Source organism: Trachinotus anak, unplaced genomic scaffold, assembly GCF_046630095.1.
Source record: "Trachinotus anak isolate AG129_WGS33_773 ecotype Australia unplaced genomic scaffold, CSIRO_AGI_Tana_v1 ptg000028l, whole genome shotgun sequence".
Taxonomy (NCBI): domain Eukaryota; kingdom Metazoa; phylum Chordata; class Actinopteri; order Carangiformes; family Carangidae; genus Trachinotus; species Trachinotus anak.
In genome coordinates, this window is record NW_027273879.1 from 4,569,793 (window position 1) to 4,591,084 (window position 21,292).

The 21,292-nt window shown below is 39.7% G+C and overlaps 1 protein-coding gene across 1 annotated transcript in view; it reads right to left on the minus strand.

Annotated features, from left to right (window-relative positions):
- Positions 1-180: 180 nt before the first annotated feature.
- The window catches only part of kcnt1a (potassium sodium-activated channel subfamily T member 1a), a 30,327-nt gene continuing 9,215 nt past the window's right edge, over positions 181-21,292 (minus strand). Inside the window, exons 4-31 of the mRNA XM_071466298.1 lie at positions 20,976-21,123; positions 19,839-19,886; positions 19,410-19,458; positions 19,185-19,244; positions 18,766-18,840; positions 17,968-18,051; positions 17,432-17,526; positions 16,997-17,177; positions 16,740-16,904; positions 16,339-16,475; positions 13,473-13,536; positions 13,185-13,293; positions 12,043-12,151; positions 10,786-10,935; positions 10,204-10,433; positions 9,893-10,109; positions 8,759-8,864; positions 8,432-8,604; positions 7,058-7,129; positions 6,621-6,755; positions 6,290-6,401; positions 5,967-6,068; positions 5,675-5,758; positions 5,434-5,562; positions 4,456-4,750; positions 4,278-4,340; positions 4,105-4,189; positions 181-2,698 (exon numbers count right to left, since the gene is read on the minus strand). Coding sequence (XP_071322399.1) covers positions 2,581-2,698; positions 4,105-4,189; positions 4,278-4,340; positions 4,456-4,750; positions 5,434-5,562; positions 5,675-5,758; positions 5,967-6,068; positions 6,290-6,401; positions 6,621-6,755; positions 7,058-7,129; positions 8,432-8,604; positions 8,759-8,864; positions 9,893-10,109; positions 10,204-10,433; positions 10,786-10,935; positions 12,043-12,151; positions 13,185-13,293; positions 13,473-13,536; positions 16,339-16,475; positions 16,740-16,904; positions 16,997-17,177; positions 17,432-17,526; positions 17,968-18,051; positions 18,766-18,840; positions 19,185-19,244; positions 19,410-19,458; positions 19,839-19,886; positions 20,976-21,123 — 3,395 coding nt within the window. The 3' untranslated portion in view covers positions 181-2,580. The remainder of the gene's footprint in view (positions 2,699-4,104; positions 4,190-4,277; positions 4,341-4,455; positions 4,751-5,433; positions 5,563-5,674; positions 5,759-5,966; positions 6,069-6,289; positions 6,402-6,620; positions 6,756-7,057; positions 7,130-8,431; positions 8,605-8,758; positions 8,865-9,892; positions 10,110-10,203; positions 10,434-10,785; positions 10,936-12,042; positions 12,152-13,184; positions 13,294-13,472; positions 13,537-16,338; positions 16,476-16,739; positions 16,905-16,996; positions 17,178-17,431; positions 17,527-17,967; positions 18,052-18,765; positions 18,841-19,184; positions 19,245-19,409; positions 19,459-19,838; positions 19,887-20,975; positions 21,124-21,292) is intronic.

Below are 21,292 nucleotides of genomic sequence, written 5' to 3' on the forward strand. Positions count from 1 at the left end.
TTCCACACACACCCACAGCAAAACCACAGGTGTTTTTACTTGACACCTGATACGACCTCTTCTCCAGTCCTGATTGTCAGTTCTGTGGCTCCAGTTATTTTAGTCACACAGCTCCTTCCTCCTCTTTTCCATTGTTTCTCCCGTTATTTCAACTTTTATTTTTTATTTTTTCATACAGTATATTTAGGTAGAGAACTGTTTCATGCACACCTCAGCTTTGCATTTCCAGATTTGACTAACAAAAAGTTGCCTGATCAGAAACTACAGCAAACCCAATTATCGTAACAGTAGTTTTTTTATTTTTTATATTCAGTATCGCTATAATTAATATTATTATTAATATAATATTTTTTTCTACAACATCTTTTGAAAAATGTCACATTAGGTGTTAATGTAAGAATGTAAGTTGAAGAAAACATAAAACCCCCATGATAGTCAGGCAAGTTCTGCAGACATAAGGAACATCTTTTCTTTTAAGTGAGTGTATAGATGTTTATTTGCATTTGACATCTGAGATAATGATATCCATGAAAAGTGTAAGTCACACTGAATCTAAAAATATGTATTATGTGGCTGTGTTGCGATTTGATGGAGTTATGACTCAGATTTTCTGACACTAACTTCACGCTGAGGGTTTTAAAGCAGATTAGCTTAATTGCCTCCATGAGCTGTGTGCCGCTGCCACGGCTGCTGCTCCAACTGCTGTTGCAGATTGATGTTCTGGTACACCCTGTGCATTTCTCACCAGTACCTGCTGATAACTTTAACTACTTCCCTACCAGGTGCTGTTTTTCACTGGATTTCCAGGCTGAGACAGGAGGGCTATGTAGTTTATAACAAAAAAAAACACATTCTGACAATGCACCAAAACATTTTACTCAAAAAAACAATTCTACTCAAAAAACATAAACAAAACAAAAAAAAAAGAAACTACAAAACAGACATAAAAAAAAAAAAAAAAAAAAAAAAACGTTAAAAAAATGACCCTTTGTCATTCAGGCTAATTAAGATGAAAATCATGAGATTATTATTTTCTCTTAACTAAAATTATTATATATATTTAAAATTACAACTGGTTTAAATGTGGAGAAGACAGTGTCAGTGAGAGATTGATTTGGGACAGTTCATCTAAAATGATAAATTAGAAGAACAGTCCACCTCCACTTGAGAATATACTTTGACATTTTGGGAAATTCACATTCTCCCTTATGCAGATTAAACAAAGATATAACCTGTTAATTAATGAGCTTTAGAGTTGCTGGTAGGAGGATTTTTGATCTGTGGACAGAGTCAGACTAGCTATTTCCCCGTTTACAGTCTTTATGCTAAGATCACCTGTAGCTGCATGTAGCTTCATATTTACCTGATATCAATCTTTTAACCTGCATTTCAGAAAATATCAACCTGTTCCTTTACATTCCCACTTCTAAAGACATACATAGCAATGCTGAGGCTAAATGATTACACAACCCAGAAAAGTTTCAATGTGCTTTTTTCATAATATCGCACTTTAATGTGCAGATTAAGTAAAATGAAAGTACAAATATTTTCAACAATTAAATATGTATGAAGTCAAAGAGTTGCAATCCAAAATTTGTGTGTACAGGATGTAGCATTTTAGAAATACATACCTCACCCACACAGCCACAAATCACTGAGCAGTGCTGACAGTAAAATGAGGTTGTCTGATTACTAATATAGTACAAATCAAACAAATCCTTAATGGCACAACACTGGATATATGGCACAGAATATTTATGGTTGAACTAAGGTCTTGTCGTGCAAAAACCTAATCATCCAACCTAAGAAATGTACCACAGAGAAAATACAAGTAACCACCACTGTTTATAGACCTTGACACGACTGAATAACTAACCTCTATGGTTCAGCTACAGAAAATAAGCTTTAAATAAAAGCTTTAAATGCACATATTTTTATTTAAGTCACATAGTGTTGAAGGGTATGTTTGGTTTTATGTGAATGATGGTAAATAGGTAAAGTGTATGGCCCAGGGAGATTTAGAATATGTGAATCTGATTTCTGGTAATCTGAAAAAGAAAAGATGGATAAATCCCAGAATCTCTGCTCCTGATGTTCAACTTCTCCTGAGGGACCCACAACCAAAGGAGCAGAAACAAAATGTACAATTTACTTTTAGGACTTTTAAATGACAGTGAACCTCATAAGGATTGTCCTGTGATCTCTGTTCAAATCAGACTAACTCTAACCAAGGGCAACACTGCATCTGGGACAGATCTGATTGAAATCTCCTCAGTTAGTTTAATCATTTTTTAACAAGTGCGTCCCTGACTGCTCGCTGGAGAGAGCTTTCACAGAAATAAATGCACGATTCAGACATCCAGTGTCTGCGGCAAGAGAATGAAAATGTCACAGATGACGTCAAACATCATCTGCCAAACAGTAGGCACTCGTATAATACAGTGGTAGACTGCAGTGCTGGAACATAATAGCACAAATTGTCCTCTGTCAGACTGGACCTGTGTGGACGCAGCCACACTCCCCATGAAAAACTGAAGGGGTCGATGAGGAAGGAGTGTAAATGTGAAGGTCAGCACGGTATCAGAGCTGGGTGTCCTCTCTGGTGTCTAAGCTGGACTCGTGTCTCTCTTTCAGGCTGCTGCTGTGGACAGGAGGTTCCTCGGGGACGTGGGCCAGAGGGTCCGAACGAATCAAGTACCTGAGAGGGAGAGAAGGGGGGGTGGGGGGGGCAGGTGAAGTGAACTGAGTGTTGTCACATGGGAGCACCTGCACTCAGGTACTTTTCTAAACCGATCCCCACTCCCACACTTCAGGACGCCCTGCATTAAAGAGGAGCTAAATAAACAAACTGTGGGATGCACTCGCCACTCTCCATCACGAGACAGCCGTCACCATGGATACTGATAGGTGCCCTGTTCACCCAGTTGCCAAACGAGTGATAATAATAATTATGCATAATTTTCCAAAAAAAAAAAAAAAACTCTACAAAATATATTGTAGGGTGCATCCTTTATTAAAACAATTCAACTGATTTATTTTGCCACACTGATAACTTGTCACCTTATAAAGCTGTTGAGGCTAACCTGTCCGCAAATAGGTGCTTATTTACACATCCAGCAAACATGAAACAACATTAGTATTAATTAGGACTCCTATTTCCTGCCATCTGATCAATTTAAGCTTAATATTTATTCTTCTTTTAGCTATATTTTGGTCTCAACTGATTCCTGAAGAAAGTATCTGCTAAATGCTCCACTACGTTCATCAGATAGTCACTGACTTTGTCTGTCTGCTGTTTGGTGCTGAGTAGGTAGCATACAGTCTGTTAATGATCTCTTTCTATCTGAGGACCACTGGGAGCTGTGGCTAGAAACAAGTTTGAGAAGAGTGAGGAATCAAAACTGTTCAGTTGCAGCCTCTAAAACCAAAGCAATGAGCTGTTAGACAGTAAAACACAATGAGAGGACAATTATCGGTGGGTTTATATCGCATCTCAATCATCTGCTCATAATCATTTCATCTGTTGATAATATAAAAATATTGATTAGTGCAGCTTTAAGTGCTGTATAAATGCACGATAAGTTAAGGGTAAAATGAAATTATTTTTATTATTATCACTAATTCGGCAGATGCTTTTATCCGAAGTGACTTACAACACTCAAGCTTCAGTGCAGTAGGAGACCTTGAAGCAAGAATTGAATCTGTTCAATAAGGTGAAGTGCAACAGGATCAGGTAAAGAAGTGCACCCAAAGTGCATCGTAAGTGCAAGTTAGGCATGTTAGGGTGTTAGAGCTTTTAGAAAAGGAGGTGCTCTCAGAAGAGATGAGTCTTCAAGAGATTCTTGAAGATAGAGAGGGACCCCCCCGGTCTGATAGCATTCGGTAGCTCTTTCCACCAACGGGAAACCACAAACACAGACAGTCTGGACTCAGACTGGCTTGTGTGCAGGAAAGGCAACACCAGATTTGCTTTGATTATCACTTGGTTTCATTTCTGTCAAAACTTACACAGTAGCACACATGCAAAAATATCCACAAATAAGACAGCTTTGAAAATAAACAGTAGTAGTAACCACATGTGCAGTACATAAATGTAATGCTTACACAATGTCATTGAGCTCCAGCCTGGTGTCAGGAGAAGGGTTAATCAGGACGTACGACAGGGTGTTTTGATGATCATTCTGTTCGTCTGAAACAGAAACGTCACCATCAGCAAACTGGAGCAGTCGCATCCGTATGACGATGCTCTGCCGTATTATCATGACTTGAATTCTTACCTTGTAAGTAGCCCAGATTGACTCTGTTCATGACGTCGCTGGCTGTCAGATTAGTCAGGTCTTCTATAAACAGGAGTTGGACAAGGAACAGGTAAACTTGTTAAGCTGAAATCGAAGTTTGGGAAAGGAAGAGCAATGAGTGGTTGGCTTCCTCAGTTAAAGATGTGTCCATCCTCACCATATCCCGAGGTGGGGAGCCCCAGATGCCTCATGCGGTTGCGGACCAGTTCAGACAGCTCCTCCCTCTCAGAGCGTCGGTACAGGTTGAGGCGCTGCTGGGCGATGCGCTGGGCGTGGTCCTTGCTCGAGTCCCGGCTCATCCCCTGCCACCTCACGCTTTTCTTACTGAGCCGCCGCGCCCACTGCATGCTCTTCTTCCTCAGCAGGGGGTGATCTGATTGGTCGTTGCCGCGAGACTCATCCCCCCTGTCCTTGGTGTCCTCGCAGTCGTCGACACTGACTGACACCTGAGACTGGGGTGGGGAGACAGGAAGTTACCTCTACTGCCAGGGTGCTGATGATAATAAAGGTTCAGAAAAGACAATAATTCTCAGATGACATTATAATTCATGTACTGTACTTAGGTGCAATTTTGGGATACTTGTACTTTCATTTGAGTATTTCCAATTTACATTACTTCATATTTTTATTCCACTGCATCTCAGAGGGAAATCATTGACTTTTTACTGACAGCTTTAATTACTTGTTACATGGAGATTTGGATTATTAATACAAAGTACAATAAAATGATAGATGATGATGTATTCTAATGGATTAAGCTACACTGCAGAACATAAAGCTGTTAGAATGAGCCCAACCATTACCAGCTGCAAGATTAGTGATGCTTACATCTGTAATTATAATCCAAAAATATCATATATATCATTCTAAAATGGGCCATTCTGCATAATGAGGACTTTAAGTTTATTTTAATACTATTACTTCTTTACTTTTAACTTAAGTAGAAGAGTACTGAGCTCTGCTGTGTTTAAGTAAAGCCACACAAAGCTGCTGGCATGGCTACAGACTCACAGTCCTGTTATATATTCTGCTGTTAACCAGTGACTACAAGCTTATTTGAAATAAATGAATATAAAAAAGATTTTGCATTGAAGTCTTATATTTAACTTGATACAGTTTACAGTATCCTCCTCACCTCGGACATAGAGAAAATGTGGGATTCAGTCCGATAAATCCCGATGGGAATTTCAGCACTTGAGGAGCAGAGTTTCTGGAACAGTCTGCCGTAAGTGCTAATCCATAGATCCTCCTCGGTTACTTTCATCTGGAACATTTAAATAGAGATAAAAGGGTATAGAGAGATAAATACTATAGTTTAGTCGACTGGAGTCTGGTACTGTTTCATTTCTTTCGTGTCTCTACTGTATGTAACTCACAGCACAGAGGTATCCTGATCCAGGAGTGGTGTCCAGGCCCAGCAGCAGCCTTGCAATAAGGATCATGTAGTCCTTCACAAAAGACTGACATGCAACCACAGAAAAATCACTTTTTTTAACTATAACCATAACACAGTGTACATAAGTAAACCTGACTGAACACAAGAGGGCACTTTTGCCTAACGTTGTTATGCTGCTCTGTTTCTGCAGGCGATACTGTTTCTCTGCCGCTTTCAAACACATCCATTCCTCTCACCTGAGACTAAGCGTTTAGCTGTAGGTGTGTACCAACCTGATAGAGCAGGGTGTCCAGCATGCTGATACTGAACACTCTGCCTGCAGCGAAGGGTAGGCGAAACATGAAGGCCAAATTGGAGCCTTTATCTCGCTCCTTCTGTCGGGGAAAACCAGGACACACACATAAAGCAAAAGAAACGGTGAACAACATTTAAAGGTCTGTTGCTTTTTTGACAGCGCACAGAGTCAGATAGAAATGGCAAACATAATAACAGTGTCAAGACCAGTTACTTAAAAAAAAAACTCTTTTATCCTTTCTTTATAATTCCTGTTATTCATACTGAGTGATTCACTGTAAGCTCTTTTGTAATGCCTCACCTTCTCCAGCTTGGAGAGAGCCAGTGAATAGCAGTCTTTTGCTCTGAACTGCATGAATCTCATGTTGGATGGATGAGTAAGCTCTGTGATGATGCTGAGACTGGGAAACAACCTTGAACAAGAGAGAGCGTGATGATAAAAAATAAATAAATAAATAAATAAATAAATAAAGTAAAAACATGAATCAAAAGATGTGACTGAATATCGCAATTTATCACTGTTGGAGGTGCAGATGTACTGAGCCTCCACTGAGCCTATGAACCGATGTGATGAAATTTAAGACTGTGTCACGAGTAATTTACAAGTATTAGGACAGAATCTGAATAATTACCTGAACATCGTCTGCACATTGACAATCGTTTTGGCATCAGCCATGTAGTCTTCCTCTGCACTCATCGTACTCTCTTTATCCACAACAACCAAATTATCGGCGTAGATAATGCCACACTGCAGCAGGCTGTCAAGACTGAAACACACACACACGTCCTTGTCGTACTATATTTATGGGGACCTGTCATTGACATAATACATTCCTTTGACCCTTATCCTAACCTTATCCATCACCCTAACCATAAAACCAAAGACTTTACCCTTAAACAGAGTTTTAACTTGTGGGGTCCAGTTTTCGGACCCCGTGAATATAGTAAAACAAGCCAAGCAAATCTCAGAGAAATACAGACTCCTCTTCAATATATACACAAATAAGAAAATTAATGTAATATGAAATTACATTTTAATGAATAGCAGAAGATTATATGACAGTCTTACTTGTCTATGCTCCCACCCATGTAGTAGACCATAGGGAAACAGCAGATGGCCTCCAGAAAGTGATTATCTGGTCTAGAGGAAACATAGATGATATAGGAAATTTATTCCATTTTGTTTTTTAAAACATTTTTCATAATTCACATAAGAAATTCACATAAGAAACATTCAAGTTTGTCAGTTACATGGATAAAGCCTGAAAGATGAGCAACAAACCTGCAGTGTTTCTTTTCTGCTTGTGCTTGGTGCACAATTTATTTGAAATTTTGGTCAACAACAACACATGTTACCTGAAATTATGTAAATGTAAATATAATGTTGTGGTTGATGTTTTTCTTTTGGTTTTGTACACGTGTTACTAGAAGGTGTGTTTTTTGTTTGTTTTTTTTTGACATTTGATGTTTCGAATGGACCAAATGTTCAGGCCGACACAGAAATAAAAATGAATGAACAAACTACATGAAAAGTATAAAGAAAATATTGCTTGGCAATTGAAATCTCTTTGTCAGTTGCTGATCCATTCAGCAACTTGCATCAAATACATAAAAAAAAGACTTTATTGAAGTTAAAAAATCACTACGATACAAACTAAATCCACTCAAACTACTCTCTAGCTGCTTAAGGATGTGTGTGGTTACTATGTGATGATGTAATACCAGGGCCTTAGGAGCCTCTATGGTAGTTCAGCTCCCTAGTTAGTGTGTCTTTAGGCTGAAGGATGAGTCCATCTGTTGCTGAGTGCACTCAGAGAGATTTAGTCGCTTTATTACTGCCTGTCCTCAAACACCACCCCTGACAGAACATTGCTGTATGCATCTGCCCAGTCCTGGTGACTAGGGACCCAAGGCTGTGGTAAGTGACTGAATTGCATATCCAAGTGTGTGGGTGTTTGTATTTGTGCATGTGCGAAAGCGATAGGGAGGGGAGGGAGCGAGTGCTGCATGGAGGGACAGTTTATTGTTATGTGCGTGTTTCTATGAGAGTCCAGAGAGCTCACATGTGGGGGCTGAAAAGGGACACATCAGGGCTGTCGATGAAAGCCTGCTTGATGTTCTCCAAAGAAATGATTTTCTCCTTCTTTTTCTTCCCTTGTAGCAATATATATTATTCAGGTTCAAGGCAAAGCAAGTTGCCATGGTGACTGGAGATACAGAGAGCAGCGTTTTTATTTTCTTCGCTGCTCAAAACAGTCCGTCACTGTGAGCAGCCTCACTAACCTAACATCAGAAATGACAATGGAGTCCCACCTCCACAGCCTTGTCCTAAGTGCTCGGATGACGTGAGCTCTTCGCACTGCAACGTTTCCCACAGTGAAATGGTGAAAGACAGACTTAGGGGGAGAGAAAGTCTGTTATGTGTGTGTTAAAGTGAACTCACGGGTTATCCAGCAGCAAGACAATGGGGTTGAGTTCTTTCCTGGGTCTGTAATAAGCTCTGAGAGGCACTATGAAGTTATAGAGACCGTTCCCTGCAGTCTCAGCAGACACAATGATGAGCTTGTTTTTAAAACCATAAGCTTTGGCATCCTCAAAGCTGTTGTGCCTGCAACCCTGCACAGGGAGCGGAGAAAAAGAAAAAATACACACAGGTATTTTCGGTTTGCTTTTATCAAGTGAAGGACAGAGAGACAGGGGAGGGATTGTAAGGAATGATGGAGGCAGTAAGTAAGTGAATGACTAAGTTGGAGGAGCAGCGACTGCCCACCTGGTCTAGTCGTAGGCAGCAGAACGGGGCTTTTTCAGCCAACAGATGGCACAAAGTGGGCGAGCTCCCAATGTACGGAGAGTTAGGGGGATAACCTTTCACATACCTGGAAACAAATCGAAAAAAAAAACATGAATGACATATTTCAGGGAAACATACTCTATTCAAAACTGGTCGAGTTTTCTAGTCATAATTTCATTCGTTCTAGCTCATTAACCATCAGTGCATTCAAGTTCAACTGCATGCTGGGTAATAGTCACAGAACAGGTAAGGAAAATGTTTTTGTCTGATTTGTACAGATATTTTGGGAGGTCGCATAGTGTCAAATGATTACATGTGCAACTCTTAGAGTAAATTAATGATTCATTAATAAAAATTACACAGCATTTTACTGTTAAAGATTGTTTAGATGGAGCAAATTTTGACCCATTTACAGTTTATACTACTGGACAGTTTAATGTATAACAATGCATCATATTTTATTAGCTTTTTATGTAAAATCTTTAATTACTATCATAACTACTACAAAACTAGTAGAGTAAGTAAAGATATGTAGTTACTCCACCACTGGTAGACTGACAGACAAGCTATCACTAATTTTAGGGTCATTAATACTATGAGACTAATAAATTCTTAAGAAACTACTTTCGTCATTTTACTTAAAGGTCAACTTCAGTACAAGAAGTCTAAGTTACTTATTAAGTTTAGTCCTGGCTATCTTAAGTTATTATATGTTATACCTTCTTTGATTCATATGCACTTAAGTGAGAGTAGGTATGTCTGTTAGCAGGGACAAATCTATGTCTATGAGCTACTTACAAATATTTGTGTGTATTTGTATATATGATGAAATATATAAATATTTACTTTTTATCAATCTCCCTTCTTTTGTGTCACTAGATGTATAATATACAAAAAAGGAAAGAAATAATTGCAAGGACATGGAAATATATTGGACATTTCGTGGTTGTACTGATTTATGAATTATTTTCATTAAAGGATGAAAACCAAGTAATCCAATGCAACATTTTTTTAATGATTTTATGGCCTGTCTTTTTTGTGCTGCCTCCTTGTGTTTAGGTTTTTAAGGATTGGGTATTAACACACACCAACACGCACAGACAGACCCCTTACTCAGTAGATAAGTGGTCTTTCTCATCTGTGAAGACAGAGTCATCTTCTGATTGGTCACTGAGGAGGTCACATGGCAGGATTGAGGAGGAGTCAGCGAGCTCCTGAACTGGAGCGATGCTCGGCCGACGGCTGCCTGTCCCGTTTACTGTAGGTGGGACCAGTTTACCACTGGAGACGTCAGGTGGACTCGTATTCTGAAGATCCATGGCAACAGTACCTGTAACATACATCCAACCAGCATCTCCTCAGTTTCACCAGATTCGTCAGCACCTTTCAGACCCCAGACAAGAGCATGTCTGCTTCTCTCTCACCCATGCTGGCGATGATGCTGTGCACAGGAAGCTGTGAGGGTCCGTCGTAGATTCCCCCGGCAGGGCGGCCCTTCCTCTCCTCCTGGTTAAAGATGAAGGCAGAGTTCTCCTCTTTGGTGATGTTGATGTAGTAGCAGGTGTCTGTGGCAGCCATGATGTGGCGTGGGCCAGGGTTCAGCAGGATGCTCTTGTTGTCTTCCCTCTTTATGCCAATCAGACACACACCGTACCTGGACATGACGTGGCCGCTGTTAGCATATGCTCGAGGGAAATATCTGACAACAACTGTGTCATTACATTTTACACCATAAAACCAGAAGATTTCATAGCTACTGATGCTTGAGGCTCAAAGGAATTTTATTTGCTTTCTCTAACAACAACAGTATAATCAAAATGTTGGATGTTGCTTTTTTTTGCCTTTATTTGTCTGTATAAAAATCATATCAAACAAAGATGAAAAAATTGCCGCTGTACTTGATTATATGTTGTCAAATCCACGAACAACAATCCCTGTAAATGATCTGGTATATTTTTAACTTGTCAGCGTCTGAAAGAAATACTTTAGCTTACATGCCAACTCACTTCTTGTGAGCATGAAAGGAAGCATACGTGAAGCTTTTGCCATTATACTCCCCAAAGAACTTGCTGTCACACAGTCGGATGTGGTAGACCTCGTTGCCAGAGCAACAGCCGTACATCCTCTGCCACTGCTCCGGCGACTGTTGTCCTTCTCTGCATTCATTCAGAGAAAATACAATCAAATATGAAATGGATCAGTAAACCTGATACCTAAAACATTTCCCACGTATGCTGATGTACATGCAGTCTCTGAGAACATCCACTCAGGATCAATCATTATCATTATTCACAGGGAAAACTCTCCATCTCCTCTCCCCACACCCCCCCCAGCCCTCAGGGGGTCACACTGGGTCTCCTCGGTTAGCTAATGAAAGCAGACGGCTTCATCCATCTGTCAGTCAGTCAGCTTGGCTCTAATATGCCCGTTGTAATGGCTTCCGGTAATTACAGTAATTACTCGAGCACTTTGACGGAGTTTAATGTGCTACGAGAGATGCGCAAGGAAGCAGTTTACATACTTGCTTTTACATACAATCACTATTTCAGAGTTTGTGGTTTTTGTGCTGTAACACATTGTGAAAGGCAAAATAATATGCTCATTAGCATCAATATCTCCTAATCACTTTTAAACCTATTACCCACTTGATGAGATGCATGTCACTAAATTTATCTTGTGCACTCAAAGATGCCCACATATGTGATGCAAACACACACACAGTGCAATTTACATCAAAGTACCCCATTATATACAATCAGACAACTGTCATACACATTCAGAACTTTGTGGGTAATGTGTGCAATCTCAAAACCCGTACGTCTTTGTCTGTATAAAAATACACCAAGCTCCACTTTCTAAAGAGTTTTCAGGAGCACAGCGAGTGCAAAAGTCCAGTGAGTTCCTTTAAAGGTGGTTTGCCTCAGCCATTTACGTCGGCTTTTAAAAGTTTGCCGTTTGCCTGCTGTGAAAAGTAATTTTGAACCAGAGCTTTTCACACAGTTAAACACGGAACACATCCTAAAAAATCGATGTAGGTGCCGTCTGTTCTCTCTGTTGCTTTGATGTACTCTTTCTCTTTACTTCCTGCTGAGTTCCACAATGAACTAAGATTTTTGTCTTTGCTTGGGCTTATTCATCGCTCTGTGCCAGTTTTATAGAAACCATATATATACATCAGCAGACATGTGAAGTGATTTTGAACTTTGTAACACAAAGGAGAAATAAAAAAGCCTGAGGAGGCCTGGTTAGGCAACAGGACTGACCGTCCACGGGAGGTGTGTACAAGGAGCGTGACCAAGGTGGAGGTGGCAGGACAAACACAGTTGAGAGCCAACATGGCGTATTTGAACTCCTCCTCACACACAACATGATCTGAAAACAGAAGAAAATGAGCCGATCAGAGGAGCTGCCCAAGATGTAAGAGTTACATTATCATGTTACACAGGAAAGATGTTTCATGAGTGGAAAACTTTTTATACATTTTGGAAAATATATTTATTTCCTTTCTGGTCAACAGTAAATGAGGATATTGGCACCTGACTTTTATCTGTCCATTGAGTATGAAGCTAGCTAGAGCTAACAGTTAATTAACTTAGCATGAGATCAATAAAGTTTACCTTATATAAAGTAGCTTTGTCAAACCTTCAAAAATACACCTACGAACACCTCTAAATCTGGCTAAATACCACGTTATATCTTGTTTCTTTAATTCTGAAGTCATATATATGCTAATAACTATTTGGTGACCAGCAGTCCAGCGCTTTCATTTTCTGGAGTCCTCACTGGTCAAGACACAAGAAAGTTACTGTACCCAGAGAGAAATAATTACAGCACCTTAAACTAAAACATGTCATTTAAGCATATCTGTTTTTGTGCAGGTTAAACAAACAATATATAAATTAGGAGTTTCAAGATTCTGGTGGGTTGTTTTCAACATTGGACGGAGTCAAGCTTGCTGCTGCCTCCTACCTTCAGTCTTTATGCTAAGCTAAGCTAACCCGCTCCCAGCTCATCTTCTTATTAAAACCTTCAGTAACTGATTTCTACAAGCGGTAAAGACAACACATAGTAACACCGTGTAGGTTTATATGGCAAACTTGTAAGCAAATACACATCCAGCAGTAACAGAGCTACACTAGAGTTCATTGGGAGTTGAGTTTTATATGCACCCTTTTTCGCTCTGCTTTTTGTGTGTGTCTGTGTTCACCAGCCAGTCTTGTGAACCACTGTTCTTATTTAAAAAATATCTGCTTTAACTGAGAAATATGAGAGTGCTGTCAATATTTTCAGATAACTTTCAGCCAGAAAGCGAATAAGTGTATTTCAGAAAATGTCAAAGTATTTCTTTGCTGCTGCTGAGTGTGATGTAAATGCAACATTTCACTGAAGGTTTGGAAACTCTCACCTGCAAATTTAACATGGAACTTATTTTCAGGTTTGAGTATCTGGACATAAAGGGGGCAATTTGGTGCGAAGTCCTTTACTGCCCAGGCTCTCAAGATGGTCTGATGGTCCTGAGGGCAACAGACAAAGATACTGCATTTTCACTCTTGCATTTATGAATTAATCTCCTTAAATTAATTAGTAATTGGCTACATAATCTACAGCATCAATGACCTAAATTTGTGTAAACAAATAAATAACAATTCATGGTTGCTAAAGAGGAACAGAGTTGATTAGTTGTAGTTCTTACCGCAGCCATGCGATCGACCTCGTTTCGACTGCTTAGAATGAAACAAGCCTCTGCGTCATCCATTCTGCACAAGTGGCATGAAAAAAGGTAAATCACTTTATTACAAAACAGCAGGAAACAAAATGACGCAAAGAGTCAGCCAATCCAACTGCAACTAAGATTACCTTTGACCAGTCAGAGAGATTAACAGCAACATCCTTTGATTTGATACTCAGTTTACAATTGCATATAGACAGACACACAAAGACACACACACAAATCTGAAATCCTCCGTAATATGTATGTGCGGTGAAAGTGGAACTGTTTTTGCATATGATTAACACAGCCGGGAGAGTACAGAATGCAAAACAAGTGTGGGAGGATTTGAAATGGTGCCAGATGCAGAATGTAAGCTCGACACACACCCAGTCTCTACCTCTAATTGCACAAAACCCTGCCAAATGTATGCAGTTAAGTTATATAACACATTTGTCATCAAAGTAATGCTTCTCTTGGTTTTCCATACCATATGTCATATAACTGCAGGCTTCCCTCTACAAGTGAAGGACACAAAGGTGTTTTTGTTTTTGATTTTGTTCTTTTGCCATGCTACTTTATGTCTTTGCTTTCTGCTGTTTTAGAAATAACACTTCTGTGAGGTTGGTGGACTCACAAGAGACGGATAAAAACATGAAAGGTCAAATTGAAGCAGCAGAGATCATTTTATATAGCCCCAAAGCTCCACAAATGTTGGCTCCAACATTTCCCATAATGCAGCATCTTTTTGTTAGAGCTTCATAAGGGTTTTTTTTTTCTTTCTCTGAACACGAGTTCCTCCAGAGCCATGTACCACTAAGGATGCATAAACTGACCTGTATGTGCAGAATCAGTGGATTCAACACTTAAGTGTGTGCTTTGAGACATGCAAGTGATTAAGGCTACGGAAATAAACCTGACTTGACATACAGACTGACAGATCATTTAATCAGTAAAAAGTTTCCACATAGTCCCATTCATAAAACCTTTATGTCGGAAAATGATCCGACAAATGTGAGACAGATCATGTTCACTTTCCATTCATTATCTATACCACTTATCTGAGCCAATCCCAGCTGACACTGGGCGAGGGCAGGGTACGACCTGTAAAGGACACCAGTCTATTGCAGGGCTGACACATTCACACTCACATTCACACCTACCGGCAATTTAGAGTCACCAATTAACCTAAAGTGCCATGTCTCGGGACTGTGGGAGGAAACCGGAGTACCCAGCAGGGAACCCACGCAGACACAGGAAGAACATGCAAACTCCACAGGTTGCCAAGTCCAGTCCCAAAGGTTCAGACCCAGAACCTTCCTGCTGTGAGGCGACAGTGCTAACCACTTTGCCACCGTGCCGCCCATATACACTTCCCACAGAGAAAAAAGGTTTTAACAGCTGAGTCTCAAAGGAAATGGGTATAACTTGAATGAAAAATTCAATGGTGTCTGAGTATGAGGCCACACAATAGCTCTGACAAACCTATTTACTAGGAAAGGGGTGAAAGAATATCAGGGTGATACTAAGGAATAGAAGAATAGAGATTCACAACCAACTGATCGGAGCTCCATGTTTTGCAGCAATTATTTATATCAATCCCAGAATGCAAAATGTAAAACGACAATAGACAATTTGAACTGAGCCAAAGCTGTGCAGCTGTGCATAAATGATGGAGTCACTGTTCAGGCCAACCACTTCTATCATCCTCCCAGTAAGACTATTGGTAATGAAGACGTCAAAATTAGATGATTTGTATCTATAATTGCAGCAATTAGACCAATTAGACCCATTTGTGTTATTTCTCAGAACAGGTGGATTTTTGTGATAAAGAAAAGTCGCAGTCAGTCACAAAGCTGGTCATCAACACTCCAGGAACATCATCACACTGTGTTCACACTGCCTTCATTCAGCCACAACCAGGTACCAAACAGGTAAGAAGATTACCTGAGAGTGTGAGCCTGTGTGACGCAGATGTGGAAAGCAACATTTCAAAGAGGTGGTGCTTTGAGCTAAATGCTAAAAACAACAACATAACAATGACAGTGCTAACACACTGATGTTCAACAGGTGTGTTTACCATATTCACCATCTTAGCTTGGCATGTTGAATGCTAACATTAGCTAAGTGGCACTAAACTCAGCTGAGACCGATGAGAACGTTTTTAGTTGTACATGTATTTGTCATAAACCAAAGTATTGAACAAATTTAAATTTTGACCTGATGGTGGCGCTCGATGAAAAGTTATCAGCAAAACTGTTACTGCGCTTCATCCTCTGGGGAATATGAACATCTGTACCACATTTAATGGCAGTCCATCAAACTGTTGTTGAGACATTTCACTCAAAACAACAAACGTCAACCTCATGCTGGCACAAAAGGAAAAGTCAGAGGATCAACAAAAACATTAGGATTCAACATTTGGGAAACTTTTGTGGCAATTCATCCAGTAGATGTTGAGATATATTTAAGTGGATAAATGTGACTTTTGACCTGCTGGTGTTGCGAGGGAAGAGTCGGGGGAAAAGTCAGCAGGCTTCATCCTGTGTGGATCATGAATGTCTGAACAAATTTCATGACAATCTATCCAATGGTCTTTGAGACATTTCAGTCTGGACAAAAGGAGTAGACTGACCACTGAGTAGCATAAGCCCGTAGGGTGCCAGTGTAGAAATCAACTTTTTAGTCAGTTATAGTGGTGATTCCAAGTTTGAAAATGTGATGTTTACTTAAAGCACCCTCATTAGGCCAATTAGTGTAATGTCTTAATACCAGAGTTTGTGCAGACATCATCATGACTGCAAAAAATCATCCATCTCTGGGCCCAGTGGTTTTAGGTTCTGTCACTTACTTGGCTCTCATCAGATCCTGGTCTTTGAGGACGGATCCTTGCAGATAGATGACCCTTTGTGACCACAGAGGGATCTGCAGAACCCTGCGCACCTGCAGGTCCATTTCACTTGGGCACAGGATCACCACATAGTAATCCTTTAAGATTACACAACAATCACATCAGTATATGCCGTGGAGCGCACAGAGAACCATGCAGAATATGTTAAAGTCACACAATCTGGCTACAAATTTCCTTATGTGTCTCAGCTACTGTGTTATCTTAATGACAAGAGGTACTTTCACTTTAAATATCCTTAGACACACCATGCTGACCTTTATCACATCCTATATGTGTATTCTAGAGTATAAAAATGCATGTGTGTTATTTCCTGCCATGTATGACATAATGGATCTTTGTACCTGCAGTCTGGGATGAGCATAGAATTCATTGAGAAAATCCATGAGCAGGTCTATTTTGAGCGCGCTGACACACAGCACTACGTGTTTCTCTGTCTGTGCTCTGTGGCGGCTGTAATTCCCTCCAGACTTCTGTCTCTCCATCCACAGATAAATCAGCTCCTCAAACTGATGCACAACAAGCTGAGCAAAACTAGAACTCACAAAAAACAAAACAAAACACTGAAAAGTTATCCAAGATTATTTCAGCGTCTACCTACCTGCAGAGGCAGCACCACCAGAGCCACACAGATCATGATGACTACCAGCAGCTGGGAGGGCCATATGCGGGGAGTCACGTCTCCAAAGCCCACGGTGGAGAAAGTGACAATGCAGAAGTAGAAGGAGTTGAAGAGGGACAGATTCTTGCCTGCTCGCTCCAGGTGCTGGATTCCACATGTGCTGTGCAGGTTGGATAAACAAACAAACCCAACATTAGCATTTATGACTACCAGTGTAAAACACTGAGAGGCTGTTTGATGAGTCAAAAGTATAGAAAAATATATCAATAAATGACACAGCTATTTAAAAAAGTACAATAAAGCTTAAAAGGAAATACAGATCATTATATTTCTCCCTGAAAACTTCTTTTTCCTTACAACATAATAAAGAAAAACTTTTGTTTGTAAAAAAAATCCATGAAGAAGCAGCCTCACCCAGTGAAGACCAGGCAGAGTAAGGTGCAGATGAGAATGAGGACCTGGTTGAACATGGCTGAGTTTGTCCTCTGGATTGCCCGGTGGACGTCATTCTACGCCATAACAACATACTTTGACATTTGAAGCTACAAACTCAAGGATATAGAGTGCATACCCATATCAAATACAGAACATAAACTTGGATTTATAAAACATTTCTGTCAATTATTTCTGTCAGGAATCATCCACATCATTAGTTTAGCTGTTTATTGCAAATGGTTTTTCTCTTCAGGATGCTCCTTGCTGCAGCATGACAGTGTGAAATACAAAACATGATAAAATACAGAGGGCTGCAAATAACCCCTTAGTGAAAAGCCCCCCAGGGTACACACAGTCAGAGCAGAACCACAGCGAGAGAAGGATGTGCTGCAGCCGCATTGAATAAATCAGTGCAGTGAAATGTCACTTGACCCAACATAGCGTGACTTGAAATTAAAATGTTGATTAAAAACTGTTAATTAACACAGACAACAGGGTTAGAGCTTTTGACTCACAATCATGTTCTCCAAAGCACATTTGGCCAGCCAGCAGTTGAGAAACACGGGAATGAAGATGTTCCGCAGTGAGGGCCAGAAGATCTGAGGAGAGAGTGAAACACTTCAACTCACTAATTAACATCCTTTCACATTACCTCAGTGATGTCAGTCACACATTTAAGCTGCACACCAGTGGAAAATACTGCGGACACTGTGGCTTAAATGCTTCTTTAAATGTGGAAAATTACATCCTGCTCTTCCTATTAAACATTTTAACACCCAAAATGACTGCGGTGCTGCAATTTGTTGTCGTTTACATTTACATCTACATTTGCATTTATATAAAATTGGCCTGGCTTTTAATTTAATGTCCATCCATTTGTTGTCAAGACATTTTTATTAAAGAACAAAACCGTCAACCTCGTGGTGGCACTACTAAAAACATCAGGTGATCACCAAAGTCAGCTTCATCCTCTGGGGACCACGAATGTCTGTTCAAAATTTCAGGGCAATTCATCCAATAGCTACTTGGAAATTTCAGTCTGGACAAAATTGGTAGACCTGCGTTGCTATGCTACTAGCTCCTAGCCGCTAGTGTGGCTAAAAACTCCACACCACTGGGAAATGTATTTTTGTATCTTAGATGTTTCACCTGTAAAAAAAAAATGACCGAATGATTATCTCCCAGAATGACTGTGGTGCAGAGGTACAGTCTCTTGTTTCTAGCCGTCTACATGTGTATAGTTCAGAGACTGACGCACTAAAGACGTAGAGCTACAATCATGACACAATACATGAAAAAGTTAAAGTTTTTACTGTAATGATGAAGGGAACTGTGTTGATCATCTCCAGAAGAAAGGACACCTGGAATATCTGCTCCCAAATGTTCCCCTAAAATTAAAAACACACACAGACTTTTTCACACTTTTATCTGTAAGCACACAATAGACATTGAGTCACTGCACAGACACACTTCTTCATTGTAGTCTGTCACTTTCCACGACCACTTAATCCTTCACCTCCACCAGATCCTGTAATTACCGTCTATCCTTAATGTAGCCGTGACAAATGACTTGGGATAATTACACCACTTATGGATTGTCAATCTCACAGACTGTAAGTGACTAATTGTGCAGACTGTATTAATCATGCTGATGTGTCTGAAGTCTGTGTTTTGTGTGTGTGTGTGTATGTGTGTATGCAATCATTTGTGTGTGTGTGTGTGTGTGTCTTACCTTGTAGCTCAGATACATCAGTAACATAGTCTCCAGGAAACTAATGATGGCCACGCTCACCTGTGCAAACCAAAACAGGAAATAATAAATTCAAACTCATAAATTATTTACAGAATCAATCTTGTGAGAATGAAATCCCACTGTCTTTTTTATATTAATTTAGATGGTAAAGTTTTTATTTAGTTAATCATTATTTTTCTCTGAATATATTTCATTGTGACTCACTTGAATGGCCCAGACAGGAACCTTTCTATCCACCCAGAAGATCAACTCCCTGTCACACATGACATATAACAACAACAACACTTTTATTCAACAAATATTCTCAAGATAAGAGAAGAAACTGAATATTATTTATTTACAGTGTCATTAATAATGTTCAGATGTCCAAGCTGTCAGTTATCTTAACTTTTGAAGCATATCGGAGGTAATAGATATGACATTGTGTCCAAGTAACAATGCCCAACATTAATCTCATAATCAAAACACTACTTGCATGCAACCTTAAGTTATAAGGTAGCTGGGGGAAATGAGGTAAGATCTCAAATAAAGAGCTGAAAGAGCTAACACAGAACATTGCTCTTGCTCGAGGCGACATAATAATGTTCTGCTAATTTGCCTTCATCAACATAAATCACACCTTCTGCTGCTTACCAGTTAATTTCTCTGTCCTGCACTGATCCGTTCCACTGGCAGTCAACACTGAGGATGGTGAGGAAAAGAGAACAACATTATACAGAATGAAAAGTTCAAGAATTTACAGTATGTGATGAAGTTATCTGCACTGATGCTCTTTAAGAAGAGTTTATCGTTAGATTTTACACAATGGCAATTCAACCCTGTGTTTTACACCTTCATGCCAACCTGTCTGAAATTAAAAACTGAATGTCTTCTAACTGAACCCCAATCCTGGTCTTTCTCCGCTGGCCGCCCCTACACGGTAGAGCTGGTTTCTACTTTTGCACTCAGCCTGATCTGTAAAGCACCACTGTACAAGAGCCACCCCTCTCACATCTTGTTTTATACCAGTACACTTTTTATGTTATTCTGGTTCCAGTTACCATGTGTGCCCTGAAAACAACCATGTGGATTTGGAGCATTTTTATATTTAAGTGTATGATCGCTTCATAAATATCACTGGTTGTGGAGTTTGTAAACACTGTGGTGTATTAAGTAGAATTCACTAGAAGATGCTTCAAATGTTTCTGGTTCTTGAGTAGAGGGCTGTACTGAAGGAAACTTTGTAGACAGAGTGTCAACACAACACAACATCAGATATACTCATATAAAAGACTTTCAATGTAAGACCCCACTGTAAATTAATGCCCAGTTAAAATGAAATATAATATGTTTTAAGTTGGACAAATAGCAGTTCAATTTACTACTGGCACAGTCTGTTAAGCCACATATTCCCATCTAGTCTGGCATGTCAAGTTTTATACAGAAAAACATTCACTCATCCTATATTTACAATGAAAGCACAAAATATAAATCATACTTACATATTATTCGATGGAAATGACCTCCTATCCAGCCAGAAAGACAACTTTTATCCTAAACATATCTATCAAAGACTCAGGAGTCAACTAGCAGATAATTTTAGATCATCTCTTTGCACTTTCTTGCTATTTTATTCCTATAGTTCCTATAGGTTTTTTTAATATAATAATGTATAATTTGTACAGTATGTTAGTTCTGCAGTTGTTTTTATTGTTTTTTTGTAAAGTGTGATGCTGCAAGTCAGAAAAATCTTGATCTGACTTCGATCATTTTCCCTCAGTGTGAACGAACCATTTGTTGTTGCCATTGGGAGCGCTCTGCTGTCCTGCGCCGTGGCTGCTGCTGGTGCCCTGACCGGGGTTGTCTGTCACCACTCTGATGATGTACAGCAGACATGTGAGCAGCTTCAGGGAGAAGTTGAACACACGAATCCTAAGGCCTGAAGGGAAGAGAGGGACACATTTTCCAGAAAAACACAAACAAACAAAACATTTTTTGACCATAAGCAACACAAAACCAGTGCAGAAAGAAATGGGATTTATTGCGACTGTGTGTGTAGATTTACAGTAAATGCAGCACAGTGGTAATTCTCTTTAAATCTATGGTTG